Raw genomic sequence first — 19812 nt, forward strand, 5'->3', positions numbered from 1 at the left:
ACTTTGCTTTACGGCAAGTGAACAGGCTGCCAGCATATAGGAAGCCATCTGAGCGCTCCTGGAACAGTCTCGTCCGTTCGTCTGAGCCCACCTATGTTGTTTGCTGTCATCTTAATCTGGTCTGTTTTAAACTTTTCACACATTTACTGTTTATATACGTCTTATTACTTTTGACTTATTTTTTAAATTTTAATTTATCAAATTTGTACATTTTAATTGAATTTATTTAAATGATCATAGTTAGGATACACGGAAATTTGTGGTAGCCTGTGTGTCAAGTGTGATATAAAATTCAATGAAATAAATTTGGTGTCTTATAAATGTACTCTCTTAAAATGAATCAGTGAAATTCTCTGCGACTTAGTGAATATGTACTGAAAACCAACTATAAGCATACCACTGGTTGAAATAGTGGTATACTTATAGCTAGAGAAATAGTGACCATCTACTGATTTGCAGCGAATTTGACTAATTCATTTTTAGAGAGTAAATAGAATTGTATTGCAGTGATTTTAATTCAAAAATTTTTAATTTGTGATACGTCGTATATATATATACATATATATATCTCATTAGTATTTAATGAGATAGAGATGGCAGAGGTACTGACTTCTGTGTGTGCTGGGTTTTAAATAAAATGTCCTAGCACCATTTGAAATCAGTACTGCTCCTCTTCGTTCTACCAACAATTATTAAATGACATTAATAAATAAATATATAGAGGTTTGTATATAGTTAATATATAATTTATTTTTATAAATACTAATCATTATCATCAATTCAATTGATCAAATCGTATAAATTTTTGAGTAATGATAATTATATAATATAACATATTTAATTAAAAATATTCACAAATTATACTTTTGTTAAGCAACAAACTTATATGTACACAAAATTGTGAATATAAGATAATAATAAAGCTTAAGGAATTGATAATCCCATAATAAATAATATTTAAAATTAATAAAATAAAATATTTCCTACGGCAATGACTGTGGTGATGTGATAATTCTGACCGAATAAATTATTTACAATTAAAATTAACTCATTAACAATATCTCATATCTTTTGTCTTATTACAATTATTTCTTCCGTACTATATTTAAATATTTAACTATAATATTATGAGTTTTAATTGTAGATAAAATCCAATGATTACGATAAGTAAAAAAAAAACAAATTGTTTTCTTTTAAATTTCTACTTGGAAGCCATCTGGTAAGAATTACCAAAATACTTATTTATATTATATTATATGTATATATAATAATTAGCGACTAATGGAGTTGCGACACTCATAAAAAAATGATATAGTAGTGAGCAACCATTTATAATTTATGTTGACTTTATTGCTATTCTATAACGTTATGTTGATTCTTTGTTTGGATGAGTTGCTTTTAACCTTGTCCAAGTTTCACCAAGTGCTTTAGCAAAATGATCATCCACTGTAAAACAATAATAATTATAAATATTTATCTGTTTCAGGTAATTAAATCATACAGAGTTGAATTAATAAAACTTACCGCTTAGACCTGTTTCTTTATCTGTGTTGAGAGATGAACCATTGAAAACTGCAGCATATTCTTCAAGGCCTAAAGATCTTTTAAAATGTTCATCTATAGCTGGATCACTTACAATACCCGAACTTCTAATTCCAGTTCGTTGACCACCTATCGCTGCTGAAGGTGTTGCTGTTGGTGTTGGTGTTACTGCAGTATCTTCAATCGTCGTTCCTAAATCAAAATTATAATGACATTAACTTGACCTATACATACTTATAACGATATGAAATAAAAATTTTTATGAACAATTATGAATGGATTTAAAATAATTAAATAACATATTTTAATATTTCGCGTTCGATCTTTAAAAATTAATCTTATATGTAGTAAAAATTCATTACTATAAAATTTATAATTGGTCAAAAATTGAAAAAAATTTAAAGATTGTATACCAGGTTGAGGTGCAGCTGGAACAATAACGCTGGGTCGATTGTGATGTACCCTAGCAGCCGACATGTCGAGGGCCTCGCTCTGAATAGGGTCCTTCCTACGTTCCTTTCGCCACGCGCTACTTGGCTTTCTATGCAAACTCGTTGTTTTTGGACGTTCTTCTAAAAAGAAAAAAAAAAAAGACCTTCGTTAATCTCAATTTCTTGTTATATTTTTATTTACATTCAAATTGATGATACCATTTTAATTAAATTCATTCTCTATTAATAATATTGTGTTGCTTTAGTAGATAAATATTTTTGAGAATTTGAGATAAATAAAAGAAGAAAAAAAAGACGATTAAAATTTTCGAATGTTCGTGATGAATAGAAACACAAAATGGAATAGAAAAAAACAAAAACAAAAAATGATCGGACTGATTAAGCTGAGGGTGAAGTAAGGGAGAGGGTTAAGACTTTGAAAGGCAACGTTCGGTTCCCAGGACGATGAGACAGGAAGTGCCTAATAGCCGTGAGAGGATGCGCAGTGGGGTGGGAAACAGGTTTGGAAAAGGACGATGGAAACTGGAAAGATGAATGAAACGAAAGAAGGTGGGCTTGTTATTTCTCCAGTCTCAATTAACTTTTTGACTCTCACAGGCTTATATTGCCGGAATATATTTGGTATAAATTCAGCCTTTAATTTTAACAATTGGAAAGTAATTACTTTCCGTGGATTTTATTCTCAAAGCGTCTTTTACCTCAATATTAAACTTTATAAAACAATATTGTTATTGATATTAAAAATTTATAAATGTTAAGGGTTTAATAATTAATACATACCAAAAGTTTTATAAGAAAATTCAATATTTTTTACATCTATATCAACCCAAGGTTGCCACAAACATATTTTTCGTGATGTCATTCTCATTCGTACACGTTTTGATATCTCAAGAGACTGCATTATTTTCATTATTGATTATTTAAAAAAATAATAATTCAAATAATCACAACTCAATTACACTAAAATAGCTTCAATACTTATTAAATCACTGTCTATATAATTATTAAAAAACAAAATGAAGACAAAAAAAAACGTAAATAATACAATAGATATGAATGTAAAGCTATTCTACACATTCGCAGTGAAGTCTTGGTGGTTTAACGTCGAAAGAACAAAAAACCACAAGCATTATATACACAACACAAGAGTCCTTTGATCAAACTGCACGTAATAATACTCAGTAAAACGTTGATTACGCAAGGGTAAAGAACAATTGGGTGACGTAAATAGAAAAAAAAATAAATAATAAGAAAAAAAATAAATAAATAAGAAATAAAAATGAGGGTAGAAAAGAATCAAGATAGAGATTTAAATTTGAATAGTGCCGTTGTTTCGTGAATGCCTTCTTACGACTGTCTTAAACGTTCATTCATTCATCTCGAACGCGGTCTCATCTGCTTCAGTAGACTTGTTGCCCCACCTCGCGATCACCCCTTCCTATTCTTTATTCAAACGCGGCCCTTTTATACGTTCTTGCCGCCGCGATCTAACTCAGGTAGATAAAGTTAAGATTCTAGTAAAACTATCACATATATTAATCGTATTCTTATTGCACACATGTTAACTTTTGAACATTAAGCATATTTTTGTTCTTTACATATTTAATATTAAATAATAACAATAAAATAAAACACCAACAGATTTAAATAAAACATTAATAGTTTTTTTCAGCGAATAAAAACGTAAATTTAGTCGTTACTGTGCAAGTAATTGCTACTGTGCATACCTGGAATCTCTGACTTATACATTATTAATATATACTTGGAAGTACATTGATTTGTTTTAGTACTAAATAGATATGATAAATTTTTTCTTTTTATTTCAGAAAATTTATAAAAATTTATTCGAATTTCAAAATTAATTTAATTGTTTAAAGTTCTTGTTATTAATATTTTCAATTAATTATTTTTAAATTATAAGACAGTATATATTATGAAGTTTGTGACCTAATTTTTACAAATGGTATTACATATCAATTTACTTTATCAACTCAATATATTATAGTTCAATAATGCTTGATTTAATACAATAATAAATTACAATAAATCATAATTGATTTTTTTCTATTTTGTGAACAATTTTGATATATGGATAATTGTTGTCGTAAAGAGCCGGTCGAAACAAGTGAGAGTATAGAGACATGCCGAGTATTTAACGAACCACACAAATGATAATTATATGATTGCATTGTATAATTGACAGAAAAGAAAGTGATTTGAAAATATCAAAAGAATCTCGGGAGAAATTGTAAGGTGAGCAAATACTTTGTAAAACTATTTTTTAATACTACTAACTGCATAAGATGTGTGAATTTTTTTTTTATTATTAAAAGCTGCGGTAGCCGCTCGCACCAAATTCAAGTTTATGATTTAGCGGGATAAACTATCGTCTTTTATTATGTCAGACCTGATTATGCGTTTTGCTAAAAATTACATTTCACTTACTTCCCTGTTTAAAAATATTGATTGAAAAGAATGGAAAGTGATGAATTTCGAATTCTTTTCAATAATTTCAATTGATTTCAATTTTTTTGTTTGTATATATAGATATACAGTTTGCATGGAGTGACCGCTTCTCAATTCTTTTCAATCAATATTTTTAATCAGGGTTTCAACTCAAAAAATTTATTCAATTAAATTGACTTTAAATATAAAATAAATATTAATGACGTTAATTTCCAGCAAAGTGAAACAGTAATTAAAAAATTTACAGTTAGTATTTCTGCAGCAGACACTTAATGCATAAGTATAGTAGCAATTTTTTTTTTTTAAACTTCTAGTGACAGTCTAGATATTTTTTAAATTCCTCCATGTCGATACAAAAGAATTTAATTAATGACCAAAAATAACACTGGCACACAAAAAAAAAAAGTTGTTTGTACTTTTGACGGGACCGGTATATCTTTATATATTTCGACCCGCTGAATCCGAATCTGAGGTCTATTTGACCCGTACACCGTCAAATGTTAAAAATTTTTTATTTTTATTTAAAAATCGATTTTTATCATAACAGACTTGATTTTTTTTATTTTCAGTGCTTTTTTTACCATTTATTTAGATTTTTAGAGATTTCTGGGCCATAGAAGTTCGAGATTTATATTCGGCGGATCAAAATACATGAGAATCATGATTGATCTAATTTTATAAAATTTTTTTCAACACAATATCTGGAATTTTTTGCTTTTTTTTGCAATTTTTCATGGTTTTTTGGAATTTACTTAAACTTTTAACGGCTTATGGTCTAAATAAACTTCAGATAAGTATTTAGCGAATCGAAATACATAAAAATCATGCTTGGTTAAGGTCAAAAAAATTTTTTAAATCACCTAAACTGTCGATTTTCATCATTTTTTTCGGTTTTTCAAAGTTTTCTCGAAAATTTGACGGTGTATGGGTCAAATAGACCTTAGATTCGGATTCAGCAGGTCGAAATACATAAAGATATACCGGTCCCGTCAAAAGTACAGACAACTTTTTTTTCTTGTGTGCCGGTGTAATTATAATCAATTAAGAAAAAAAATAAAATAATTTATTATACCCGAGAAAAAAAGATTTTATATGATCATATATTAACATATATATTCATATACGATTTATATTATAATCATATAAGAAATATATAAAAATTATATATGATTACATGAAAGCTTATATGATCTTATAAAGTTCTTATAAGAATTAATATACTCTTGAGAGGACTTTATAAAAATTGATATGATTTTATATAAAGTTATATATAACTGTATAAAATTACTAGATAAAGTTTTATATGCTTATATATAATTATTAGGATGCGTCATTTCGGAGCAACATTTTTTTTTTTAGTACATGCGTGGAAAAAATCATAGTTCAACACAAAAAAAAAAATTTTCGCGCAAGACAAAAAATTCTATGTCGATTACAGACCTAGCTCATTCAAAAATTTGATTTCCCATTTAAATAACACGGGAAAATTTCTTCTTCAACTTCGAGTATTTTTAACTCGTTAACAAATCAATAGATCGAATAGACTAATACATGCTTTTGTAGGAAGTTGAACGCTCTACAGCAGAGGTCTCTTGTCATTTTTTGATAAATCTATCTGTTCAAAAGTTATTAGAGCTCGAAGTCAAGTTGGAGGTCTTTTTACTTATCCGGCGAAACTACACAGAAAAAAAGATTTACTTGGTTCAAGTAAAATATTTACTTCAAAATTTTTTTCTTGAATGAAGAAAAAATCGTTTCTTGTTTTTAGAAAAGTTTCTTGCTTTAAGAAATTTTTTTTTGTTGTTTTAATAAATTTGCATTTTGTTTTGAGAAGTTTCTCTCGTTTTAAAAAAATGTTCTTTTTTCAAGAAAATTTAATTTCTGGATCTAATTGATTTGATCTTCATCATAGAAAATGTTCTTCTCTCAAGAAAATTCAGTCTCTTGCTCCATAATCTTTATGTTTTGTTTCAAGAAAATGTTCTCCTCTCAAGAAAATTTAGTTTCTTGCTTTAAAATGTTTTTATTTTGTTTCAAGAAAATGTTCTCCTCTCAAGAAAATTGCGTCTCTTACTCCAAAATGTTTTTATCTTGTCGTTAAGAAAAAATGTCTTGAGTTAATACGAAAATGTTTTTAAACTAAGAAAATTAACTTTATAAATCATGAGAAAACTTTCTTGGACCAATAAATTTTTTTTGTCGCAATCAAAAATATAATTTCAGTTAAGAAATAAATCTTTTCAGTTGAGTAAAGACATTTATTGAGCTAAGAAACTTTTTATTTTTTATCGAAAAAATTATTTTTCGATTTCAATATTATTAACAATAATGTGAAGCAGATAAATACTTAATTAGAGGCATTTTATTAGAGGATAGAACATTTTCTCTATGAGTTATATATTGTAACAAATTGAGAAAAACAATTATCGCTTAACGCAGGAATCGAACCCAGATCGATTCGGCGTCGCGCGAGAGCTTTACCAACTAAGCCATCTCAGCCTCTGCCAAGTTACGTTTCTTTTGCCTACATCTATTAACCCACACTGTCTTTGCAGTCAGTCATATTTTTCAATCTTAAACACAGAATTTAAAATAAAAAGATTTTTGACAATAATTTGGAAAAATGTTACATTTTAGAAAAATACTGAACAGATTATATGAATTTTTCATAAAACAATTTCGATCGAAATTTTAATATTCTTATATCGATATAAGAATATTAAAATTTTTAATAAAAAAAAATTCGGTTAGAAAAAAAATTACAAATTTATTTAATTATTTAAATTATTTAACTTATTATAAATAATATAATTCAATTATTAAATTTTAATTTATTTCGATAAAAAATGTGGACTCGGTATCAATTTACTATGCTAGTGCGAGAAAGAGAGAGTAAATTAGAATTCATTTCTTAAGAACAAAATTTTCTTCAGCCAAGAAAATTTGCTCTATGCTCAAGTCGTTCATACAGCTTGTCTGGAGAAACTATATTACCAACAGAAGAACAGAATTTTGTTGGTACAACGAATTTATTTTCTTCAATCAAAAGATATTGTTATTGAATGAAGTAAATTAAGCTTTTTGTTTAAAAAAAAAAATTATTTATCTTAATAAATGTATTAACTTCGGATAAATAAGTTCACTTTTAATACAAGTAAATAGCAAATCTTGGATAAATAAAATTTTTCTTGAATTGAGAAAATCAAGTATCTTGAATTAATAAATAAGTATTTTAATTCAATCGTAAAAGAGTTTTGACTTAAGAAATGATTTATTGACGTAAGATTTAAAATTCAAGTAAATTTAATACTTGCTCGAAGAAAATTCTGGCCTTCCTTCTTTGACCCAAAAATTTTCTTGACTCAAGAAAATTTATATTCAGCCAAGATTTTTTTTTCTGTGTATCAGACTTATCACAAAATGTTGTAAGGTCTTTTTTGTTGACAATTTTATTTTCTACAAATTCTTATCAGTAAAATTTTTTCGAATTCCGCAGTGTTTTCTAGATATTTTCATTTCAATGTCAAGTTCTTGAAATCGATCAGAACACTACTTTTTTAAAAGTTTGAACTTAAAATGAAAATAACTAGAAAACAATGCGGAATTTGAAAAAACTTTACTGATAATAATTTGTAGAAAATAAAATTGTCAACAAAAAAGACCTTATAACATTTTGTGATAAGTCTGATAGTTTCGCCGGAAAAGTAAAAAGATCTTCAACTTTCCTTCGAGCTCTAATAACTTTGAACAGATGGATTTATTAAAAAATGATAAGAGACCTCTTCTGTAGAGCATTTAATTTCCTACAAAAACATGAATAAGTCTATTCGATCTATTGATTTGTTAACGAGTTAAAAATACTTGAAGTTAAAGAAAAAATTTTCCCGTGTTATTTAAATAGGAAATCGAATTTTTGAATGAGCTAGGTCTGTAATCGACACAGAATTTTGTTTCTGGCGCGAAAATTTTTGTTTTGTGTTGAACTATAATTTTTTCCACATGCACTTAAAAAAAAAAATGTTGCTCCGAAATGACGCACCCTAATAATGATATATGATCATATAAAAGTTCATATGATCTTATAAAAATCTTATAAGAATTTATATAGTTTTATGAGGATTTTATAAAAATTGATGTGATTTTATATAAACCCGGAAAAAAGTTCTTATAAAATCATATATAACCATATGTGTTTATATATGATTATATGAAAGCTTATATAATCTTACAAAATTCTTATAAGGATTCATATACTCTTATAAAGCTTTATAAAATATGATGTGATTTTATCTAAAGTTATATATAACATTATAACAATACCAGATAAACCCTGATATGAAAATACAATTCGTGAGGATTAAAAACGATTAAAAATTTAATCCGCATTAATCGTTTTTTAATCGCCACAATCCTCATGGTTTTTCACATTTAATCGTCTCTAATCCTCAAACGAAGACCAATTATTTTACGATTAAAAACGATTTCTTGAGAATTAAAATTTTTTTATCCTCATGAATCGTCTTTAATCTTCATTCGAAACCAGAAATAGCAATATTATTTTACGATTAAAAACGAATCATGAGGATTAAAAATTTTTAACCCTCATGAATCTTCTTTAATCGTAAAATAATATACAGCAATTTCTGGTCCTGCATGAAGATTGAAAACGATTAAAAATTTAATCGTTTTTAATCATCTTTAATCATCGATTGAGGATTCGCGAGGATTCAAAACGATTAAAACAGTTTTAATCCTCACGAATCGTATTTTCTAATCAGGTAAGTTTCATATGCTTATATATAATCATATAATTTTATGAGGATTTTATCATAGTTGATGTGATTTTTTATAAAGTTATATATGAGTTTATAACATTACCAGATAAAATTTTATAAATTATATGCAGTCATTTATGATTATATAAAAACTCATATAATCTTATAAAATTCTTATAATAATTCGTAAAATCTTATAAAATTTTTATAAAATCCCATGTAACTTCATATCAAGTTATATATAACATTATGAAATTACAAGAGCACGTTTTATATGGTTATACATAACCATGTATGATCATATATGATCATATGAAATCTTATATGACCTAAGGAAATCTTATAGACCTTTTAGATCTAATCATGTATAAGTTATTGTTTATATGAATAGATAAAATCATTTTTTCCCGAGTATATATAACTTTATATGATTATATAAGACTTTAAATGATTATATAATATTCTATAAAGTCATATAATTTTTTATAGGACCCGAGTAAAAATGAAATTATTATTTTTACGAAAAAATTATAAATTTTTAACGACCGCCGCACCACCGCTGCACCACTACCGCACCATACCGCCGCACCACCGCCGTTTGGCGGACTATTCCGCCGCACGCTAAAAATATATTCTGCCAGCATCGCCGCACCGCCGCTGCACGACCACCACACCAATACTTAAGCATAACCCCGATTTCACAAAAAATGGCATTTATATGCCAAAATATCTTATGATTAATTAATTAATTTACCCGGATTACGGTGAGAAAAATTTAATTGTCCGGTAAAAGTGAATTATATATAGCCATGTATAGAAATTTCAACTAAATTAAAAAAAAAGACTTGCTCAATTTTAGTAGTTTTTTTTTTTCTTTGATGATGCGGAAATCAATTAGATTTGTGATGAAATAATTTCTAACCAAGTAGAAATTTTTAATTTAGGGAAAAAACGCTATAAACATCAACCAAACGCACACGATTTAGTAGGATTCGAACCCGGGACCTTACGCACGAAAGACCGACGCTTTAACGACTAGGCTACGCTACCGACAGTGACTACTAAGTTTACTTGTGCTATATGAGATTGAAAAGAATATACCACTTTTAAATCATTAATCAAAAATAATTTACAACAAAATATTACAGCTATAGTGCGGCGGTGGTGCAGCGGTGGTGCGGCGGTCGATAAAAATTTATAATTTTTTCGTAAAAATAATAATTTCATTTTTACTCGGGTTGTCACGGCGGTGGTGCAGCGAATAGATAAATCTTTAGTCGTCACGGCGGTGGTGCGGCGGTAGTGCAGCGAATAGATAAATTCTTTAGTTGTCACGGCGGTGGTGCGGCATTTATAAAATAATCGGAATTGTCACGGCTGTAGTGCAGCGGTGGTGCGGCGCTTAAAAAGCCGTGCAGCGGTGTTGCGGCGGTGGTGCGGCGGAATTCTGTTTTTACTTGGGGGACCAATTTCATTATAAAACTTGATATATTTTATATGAGTCACTTTTATATGATTTATATATGATCATATAAAAACTTTTTTTCCCGGGTACAGATAAAAATATTTTTCACCATACGTGCACCGAATGTTTAAATTCCTGTCCGGTTTAGAGGGAAGAGACTCGTTTTCTTTCTTTTATGAGAAAACAAATGATAAAAATCAGCGTACCATTCCACAAAAAGGCAAAAATTTTGACTTTCAGGTACGGATCTAATGAAAAATAGTATACACACCACGATGGAAGGTAGGACGTCCCAATCCGCATATTTGCCAACCTCAACTTCGGCTCGAGTAGACAATTGGATACGCGAGTTGGAATGTCCTACTTTACTCTCTTAGTGTGTAATATACTATTATATTTTTCCTAAAAATGCTTGAAAGTAACAGCAATGAAAAACAAATTTAGATAACTAATTATCAGAAATATTTAATATAAAAACATTTTATATTGTAAAAATAGTCTTTTAATAGTATCAATTTGTTTTTATTATGACATTATAAAAAAAAAAATCGGTCTATCGGTTGACCCTGCGGGCCAGCCCCAAAACTTCCCGCGGTTTTCGAGCTTCTTCAGCATGTACCTGAAGATCGGAACGTTTTTCGCGCAACGAAAATAAAAAAAATTTATGTAATTCGACTGCTTAAGGAGTAGTTCCTGAGGCTGGGGGTGGCCTAAGATTTTGGGCTGACATACCAGCATCTATATCCGAAACATTACGGAAATCTAGTCATCCAGTAAATTTTTTACTGTCCAATTTTTTTTTCGTTGCGCAAAAAACGTTCCGATCTTCAGGTACATTCTTCAGCTCGAAAATGCTTTTACATGCAATTATTTTTTTATGGGCCTTTTAAGCTCTAATAAGTTACGTTTTATATTAAAGTTTGAAAATTTAAGAATCGAAAATCATTAATGAATACGCGGTTCTTAAATTTTTAGTCCTGATTATGTTCAATAAAATCAATAAATTGAGGTAGAAATCAATGTCAGTAATAAAAATTAAGATTCAAATAAGTTTTGACGCAGATCAGAGCAATGATATATAAAATATCGGCGAAAAATATTTAAAACTGTATTTTTAACATTTTTTGTTGACAATATGATTCAAACTAAAGAACGAATTAGATGAAGTTATAGGGGGATCGAAAGAGAGCGTAAAGACGAAGCGTTGGTATGATTTTGGACATATTTTAGTACATTATATTATGACTTATCCGAAAAAAATAACATAAATTATTATTTTTTTAACATTTTGACGTCGATGTCTTTTGAACTAATCAACCGATTCTAGCATTTAATGTTGCAATCGACGCGTTTTGTTGAATTCAAGAGCCGATTGAAATTTGAAATCGGTTGGTTCAGTCGTTTCAAAGATATTCGTGAAAAACTGATTTTTTGCATTATTTTCTCCCACGATATTTCTTTGATAAATAATCTGGTTTTTATGTTTGAAGTGACAATCGACCCGTTTTGATGAAGTCTAAAGCTGATCAGATTTTGAAATCAATAGGTTCAGTTATTTCAAAGATATTTGCAAAAAACCGTTTTTCACTATTCCTTTTTTTCACGATCCCTCTTAGACAAATGAGCCGATTTTGATGGCTGAGGTGGCAATCGACGTGTTTTAATCAATTCTAAAGCTGATCAGATTTTGGAATTGTTTAGTTTAGTTGTTTCAATGATATTTGCAAAAAACCGTTTTTTACTATTTCTTTCTCCCGCGATAACTCTCGAACGACTTATCCGATTGAGATGGCTAAGGCGGCGAACGACGCGTTTTATTGAGTTCTAGAGCTGATTAAATTTTGAAGTCGATCGTTCAAGTCGTTTCTGAGAAATCACTAGAAAACTAAAAAAAAAATGTTTTTTTTTCGTAATTCGCCAATATTTTCGAGTCTACTTGATTAAATGATCTAAAATTTTCAGAAAAGTTGATGGCCAACGAGCTCTTTCGATTGCCGCCTTAACCATCCTAATCGGTTGATTAGTTAAAAAGTTATAGACCGGTCACACACATACACACACACACACACACACACACACACACACACACACACACCTCAAAACGTCGACGTCTGATGAAAACTCGATTTTTGAAAATCGGGGTAAAAACAATAACTTCCCGAATTGTTCGAAAATCGTCGATTTTCTCAGCGGAAAGTTAAAAAAACGTTTTTTACCATTTTTTCTCCAACGATATCTCTCAAATGAATTGACCTATTGAGATGGTTGAGGTGGCAATCGACGCGTTTTATTGGGTTCTGGAGCTGATTAGATTTTGAAATTGATTTATCTAGTCGTTTTTGAGAAATTTCGAAAAAAACTAAAAAAATTTTTTTCCAATTCTTTCGACAACGGTTTCTCTTGAACGAACGAACCGATTTTGATGGTTGAGGTAGCATTTGAAGCGGCTTATAAAGTTTTAAAGCCCATTAGATTTTGGAATAAATCCATCGAGCACATTACAAGTTATCCAAAATAAACATTTTTGAAAAAATTTTATTTTTGGAATATCTCTGAAGGAGCCCTACCGATCAAACTCAATTTTTCACGGATTTAAGATATTGAAAAGTCGCGTCGAATGCCTCCTTGTCGATCAAAAATCAGTTCATCCGTTCAAAATTACAGATATTTACCTACGTACGTCTGTACATGTACACATACACTCGGACATCTTCTTGAAATTAGTCAGAATAGCTTCCTAGAACCTCAAAACGTCAAGATCTGATAGAAATTCGGTTTTCAAAAATCGAACCGAAACCAAAAACTTCCGAATTTTTGAAAATTTTCAATTTTCTTAACGGGAAGTTAAAAATGCTGTCAAAGTTTGAGCGCTTAATATTAATATTAACAACCGCCTCATCGCAATTTTCGATTTGTCACTTAAATAACATGGGAAAAATTTTTCATCGAGGTCGGAATTTAATCACTCACCAGGGAATCAGCGTATCGAAAGAATCAATGAACATTTTTGTTGAAAATTGAACGCTCTATAAAAAAGGTTTCTTATGATTTATCGACTAATTTAATTTTTTTAAAGTTATTTGAGGTCAAAGTTGGATTCATAGTAAATTTTAGTATTATGTTACTTTTTCGGCGAAACCATCCGATTTATCTTGAAATCTTATAGGACATTTTTTGTAGGTCATTTCATTTCCCACAAATTATCTCTTGTCAAGTTTCCAAAATTTTTGAAAGTTCTTTAGTTATTGGCGTTTAAAAGTAAGTAAATAAAATCGATCAGAATACGATTTTTTGGAACGAATAAACATTTAAATGTAAATAACTAAAGGGCTTTCAGGAATTTAGAAAGCTTCGTAAAAAATAATTTGTAGGAAGTGAAGTGATCTACAAAAAAGGCCCTACAACATTTTAAGATAATTCCGATAGTTTCGCCAGAAAAGTCAAATGATACTAAAATTTACTATGAATCCAACTTTGACCTCGAATAACTTTTGAAAAATTAAATTTATCAAAAAATGATAAGAAACTTTTTTTGTAGAGCGATCAATTCTCAACAAAAACGTTTATTGATTTTTTCGATACACTGATTGCCTGGTGAATGATAAAATTCCAAACTTAAAACAAAATTTTCCCATGTTATTTAAATGGGAAATCGAAAATTGCGATGAGGCAGTTGTTAATATTAATAATAAGTGCTCAAGCTTTAACAGTATTTTTTTTTTCGTCATCTCGAAAAATATTTTCCGTCCCATGCAGGAGCTGCCAGAGTTGAACGACGGGCCCCTACTAGGCCCAACACTGGGGAACCTAGCTTTGGCACGCCTATATTGGCCCATGCTTGGCTCAAGATTGGGTACTCAGTCCTGGCTGTTACAATGATTACCCGGGCTTGGGCCAAGACTGGGGGTAACCTAGGCTTGGCTGTTACAATGATTATCTGAGCTTGGGCCAATACTGGGTGCCCCTGCCTTGGCCGTCCAATTAAAACCCAGACTTGGGCCAAGGTAGGATTGCCCAAGTTTGGCTATACCTATGGATTATATAAGTAGATCATATAAATGTATCAGTTCAACATTAGTAGGTTCGTCCAGTAGCTACCGTTTGGACCCAGCAATCAGAAGGACGGCAGTTCGCGCCTAGAGCCCAGCAGAATTTTCACCGAGTTTTTTTCACATTATTTACCTCCCTTAGATGATTTAAACGTTAATGATCCTGAATTCTACGAGGTTAATAATAATAAAATTTTTTTAAAATTAAATTTATTCGTTTCCTCGATGTATGGGCCAGGACTGGCAACGAAGCATGGGCCAGGTCTGGTAACCAAGCATGGCCCAGTTCTGGCAACTAGGCTCGGCCCGAGATTATCATTCCAGACTTTTAACAAAACTGGGCTAAGACTGGCTTACAAGCCTGGCCCAAGGTTCTACAAAGTTGGCCCAAGTCTGGGCCCGTGGTACTTTCCTCTCTGGGGTATTATTTTTGAAAAAAAAAATAGTCGATCTTTTTAAATCAGTCTGTTATATATATTTACATATGTAAAAAGTGTTCTGATCGATTTTAAGAGCTTGACATAAAATGAAAATAACTAGAAAACTATGCGGAATTTGAAAACCTTTGTGAAAGATAATTTCTGAGAAATAAAATTATCTACGAAAAAGATTATATGAAATTCTGTAATAAGTCTGATAGTTTCGCCGAAAAAATTAAAGATTTCAAAATTGAATATGAATTTGACTTCAAGCTCAAACAATGTCTGTACAGATGGATTTATCAAAAAATGATAAGAGACTTTTGTTGTAGAGCATTTAATTCCCCACAACAAAGTTTCTACGAAGTTTTTCTACGACGCATCGTAGCTAGTTATAGAATCAGAAGACCATGGTGCCCACAGATTTTTGAAACTGTAATTCCCTGATTTTTCCAGGTATTCCAGTCAAATAATAAAAAAATTTCCTCACCATGTATGTAGTTATACTAATGCGTGTGCGGTCATTGATAAGTTTAGCGTTTTTTCTCTGAATCAAAAATTTCTAATTCGATTAGAAATTCAATATCGCATATCTAATACTCCTAGCATCGCCAAAATGTTTGAACAAGAAATGAAAAAAAAATCTGTTTTTTTAATGTTTGTAAAATTACAATACTATATTGTAAAATTACTTCAAAGAAAGCTATTATATGTTTTGTAAAACTCAAGTGCGATATTGTAACTTTCTGAAATCGATTGATCGAAAATTGTTTGTAAAATTACTAAACTGTTTTACAATATCATTAATCTAACAGAGCTTCACATGTTTTGTAAAATTACAAAACTTACAATGTAAAATAATAGACTAGCTTCCTAGGACCTCAAAACGTCGACATCTGATGGAAACTCGATTTTCAAAAATCGGAACGAAACCAATAACTTCCCTTTTTTTGAAAATTTGTACTCTCTAAACATGAATTAGTGGAAATTCCATTAATTACGTTAGTGAAGCAGTATTCACTTCATAATCAGTGTATTTAAATAACAAATTAGTGAATTCTCGCTAATAAATTTAGTACTATAATTTTCACAAGCAAATTAGTGATTTTCACTACTGAACTAGCGATATTTTCATAATTTATACAAGTGAAACTGTTATTCACTTCTTAATTGATGAATTTCACAATTTTACTAGTAACTTTAACTAGCAAATAATTAAATATTTTACTAGATATAAATGTAATTAATAATTATGGTACTATTTTTAAAAATTTGAATAAAAAACTTTCAAAATAAGAAAAAAAATAGAAGTACAGAACAATAATATATTTATATGAAGAGTACGTCAATCATAACATCACGGATTTTTTATTTCTTCATCAGTTATTGTTTGGTATCATAACGAATATACTATTTACACTCACGCGATCACATGCGTAGGCCAGCGAAGTGGATAGCATCAAAGACTTTGAATCGGAAGGATGCAGGTTCGAGTCCAGCAGTCACCGGGATTTTTTCATCAATCAAAGTCATGTATACTTCCTCTAAGTAATGATTCTAATACATTAATCACATTTCGGATCTAATTACAAGTGTCTTATATTTTTTTTCGCAATATAATATTTTTTTCACCGATGAAATCAGTGGATTCCCATATTCACTTTTCAATTTAGTGGATTCTCATATTCACTTATCAAATCAGTGAATTCCAATATTCACATATTCATTTAGTGAATATTCACTAATTCTGCGTGGTACGATTGTAGCATTGACAATTAGTGAATATTTACTAAAAATTAGTGAAAAATCACTAATTCATATTTAGAGAGTAATTTTCATAGCGGGAAGTTAAAAATTCATCGGATTTTTTTTCAGTCAGAAAAAAGAAAGTAATAGTATATTACACACCATGGGCAGTAAAGTAAGAAATGTCTCAGATCACATGTAATTGTTGGCCGAGGCGACGCCTATTAATAAGCCTCAGATCACAATTACATGTGATCTGAGGCTTTCTTATTTACTGGCCAAGGTGCGTATACTATTTTTCCATATTATTCTTATACAGAAAAGTGCGATGCAGAACCTCTTAATGTTAATATTGAAAACTCTAATTTTCACAGGCGTATTTTTATCTTTAAATCAAACTTTTGAACCTGTTTCCGAGAAAAAATGTTTTTTTGTTGTTGTTGAAAAACCCTAATATTTACATGTATAAACATTTCAAGAATGTAAATAATAAAATTATTTTAAAATGATTCAGTGTTAGGCTGACTTACTTGGTTTGAGTATAATAATGAATAAAATGCATAATAATGTTGCCAGACACAAATAATTTAGCAATTACTTGAAAAGAAAAAAAATATGACATAGCGAAATAAATATGGTGATGTCAAAATACTGACCTTGCATCATCGTAGCTGCCCTAGATAGGACGTCCAACGCGCTTTCAACAGCGGACATAGTAGTATGTGATTCCGTTCTTCGTTTTTTGACAATATTTAAACTTGAGCGAATTTTTACATTTCCTCCAAAAAAATATTAATTTATTCGTAGCCAACGTTAAAATTGATCGGATATAAATTCTGTCAAAAATAATGAAAGATTACAGTTTTTTTTATTTTTTCCGTATATATTTAATAAATTAACGTTATCATAATCAAGGAAATAGAGTCAGAGAATAAAAGAAATAAATTTAAGAAACAAAAATTATAGAAGCAGTAGACATCAATAATGATCAGTTAAAGATGTAAACCGTTCAAGATTTAATTTGTTGCCGTAAACGACAGAGTACAAATAAAGTGAAATAGGAATTAAAAACGTGACATTGTCTGTGGAATGCGGACCCCTCACCAAGAGACTCCCTTCCTCTTTTAACGTGTTATTGCCTCGCCTCTTGTATTGCCCCTCTTCAACATTATATTCACAGACACCACATCCACATTCATAAATATTTCTTTCGACATCAAACACTTATAATACGCTTTCAAACATCACAATTTTATTCGTAATAATATAAACAACAGATTTTACTTCCTCTGGTTAAGTGCCTTGTCTTCCCGGTGCAAGATGATCCAGTTTCATTATTCATTATATATTTTAATTTTGCGCTTTCATATATTATTTTCTCCATACTATGTATCTACACTATTACTATATGTTCACTCATTGACATTTTAATATATTCAAGTCAATATCAATGTTAACAAATAAATAAAAACCATGTTTAAAATAATATTTCAAATCTAATAATGAAATTCGCGCTTTTTAAAAGCAAACCAAGTTGACAATTACTCAAATTAAAAATTAAAAAATTATTTTTTTTTCATCTAAAACAATAATTATCAAGCATCATAGCATTCAATTATTTAGTAGATGAACATTTTAAAATTAAAACATTCTTATTACTTTCGGATTTATTGTTTTGAATTAAAAAATTAACTCATTACTATGATACCAGTACACACACACACACACACACACACACACACACATATACATACATACATACATACATACATACATATATATACATATAATCACGTGCTAAGTTGTTTATAACGTAAAAAGTATTTATATAAACTATATATGAATATCTTATAAATTGAATTATTTAACAATTATGATAATTATGATACAAAAACCATAAATAGCTAATATAATAAAAGAAAAATATTTAAGAAAAAGTATAAGATGATTTAACTGGCTATAAATTGATACTAAAATAATTTTTCAAAAAGATAACCTGGGAAAGCACGTCTCTTGTCGGTACAAATCAATAAAGGAATGCGGCGTAGCTCTAAAAAAGGTAAGGCCTTGCATTCCAAAAGTAAAACGAAATCTCGGTTAAAATACTTATTTCGACTTACCTACGTTGTATATTTAACAATGACACTTTTTAAAATACATCAATACTTGTTACATATATTGTCTATCAGTATATAACTTAATAATTGCAAACAAATTAATCCATTGGAATTAATGAAAATCCAGCGGTATGCAGGCGGACACACGGAGCACGAGCTGTCTGACACGAGAGGTATGTATCTACGAGTTCCCCACCAGTTTGCCACTTATACGTTACAATGGAATGTCTGGCATTTGCTATACTAACGCCCTCCTTAGCCAAACTTTTCAAGCTTTGCTCACTCGACTGGTGTGTTGTGTTTTGTAATATGTAGAAATTGTATCCAATCTTATGTAGTTAAGTAGAATATATTTGTATACATAATTTTGAATATAAATGTTTATAAGGTAAAAGCTTCAATTATTGATACTGTAAAGAGTATTTTATATACTGTTAAAATTTTGCACGACTCATAATGCGAAGCATTAGAGTGTGCTTTACGATCAAAAAATTTTTTTCGCCTCGTTTCTACAACTATTTTTTGTATTTTCAAGGATGATTGTCAATAGAATTAAATGATATTTATTAGTTTTACATGAACCAAGTAGAAAAATGCCTATTAAAAAGTATATGACACTTTACTCAAGAATTATTTCAATTAATTAGATATTTTGTTTAACAAAATTATAATTTCTTGCTAAAAGAAAGTTGATGCTTATTTTTAGTAATTTCTAATTTTTGTGTTAATAAAGGAAAAATTATTTTCAATCTTCGGCACATAACGATTTTCAGTGTAAAGA

At 29.5% G+C, this 19812-nt stretch overlaps 2 protein-coding genes across 4 annotated transcripts in view; one reads left to right on the forward strand and one right to left on the reverse strand.

Moving 5' to 3' along the window:
• Nucleotides 1–1735, forward strand: part of LOC130663852 (sorting nexin-13-like) — a 39263-nt gene extending 37528 nt beyond the window's left edge. Inside the window, exon 9 of the mRNA XM_057463361.1 lies at nt 1487–1735. Coding sequence (XP_057319344.1) covers nt 1487–1490 — 4 coding nt within the window. The 3' untranslated portion in view covers nt 1491–1735. The remainder of the gene's footprint in view (nt 1–1486) is intronic.
• LOC130663856 (transcription cofactor vestigial-like protein 4) lies at nt 731–19224 on the reverse strand. Of its 3 annotated transcripts, none has more exons than XM_057463370.1 (5): nt 19035–19224; nt 17571–17750; nt 1956–2111; nt 1525–1734; nt 731–1446 (listed from the first exon to the last, which is right to left on the reverse strand). In XM_057463370.1, exons 2-5 carry the CDS (start codon nt 17626–17628, stop codon nt 1367–1369), a joined length of 504 nt encoding a protein of 167 aa, XP_057319353.1. In that variant the 5' UTR covers nt 17629–17750; nt 19035–19224; the 3' UTR covers nt 731–1366. The 3 variants fall into 3 exon arrangements, with proteins under 3 accessions (XP_057319353.1, XP_057319352.1, XP_057319350.1); XM_057463369.1 differs by having other exon boundaries at nt 1956–2114; nt 19035–19221; XM_057463367.1 differs by lacking the exons at nt 17571–17750; nt 19035–19224 and adding an exon at nt 2775–2982 and having other exon boundaries at nt 1956–2114.
• Nucleotides 19225–19812: the final 588 nt, after the last annotated feature.

The sequence above is a fragment of the Microplitis mediator genome, chromosome 2 (assembly GCF_029852145.1).
Source record: "Microplitis mediator isolate UGA2020A chromosome 2, iyMicMedi2.1, whole genome shotgun sequence".
NCBI classification, from domain to species: domain Eukaryota; kingdom Metazoa; phylum Arthropoda; class Insecta; order Hymenoptera; family Braconidae; genus Microplitis; species Microplitis mediator.

What these genes read in the sequence shown, in the direction of transcription:
- LOC130663856 (XM_057463367.1), bottom strand. Translation starts at nt 2,904, where the DNA reads ATGAAAATAATGCAGTCTCTTGAGATATCAAAACGTGTACGAATGAGA. An exon ending in ATTTTCTTATAAAACTTTTG is followed by an intron (nt 2,115 to 2,774) that starts GTATGTATTAAT and finishes TTTTCTTTTTAG; the next exon opens with AAGAACGTCCAAAAACAACG. An exon ending in TCCAGCTGCACCTCAACCTG is followed by an intron (nt 1,735 to 1,955) that starts GTATACAATCTT and finishes ATTTTGATTTAG; the next exon opens with GAACGACGATTGAAGATACT.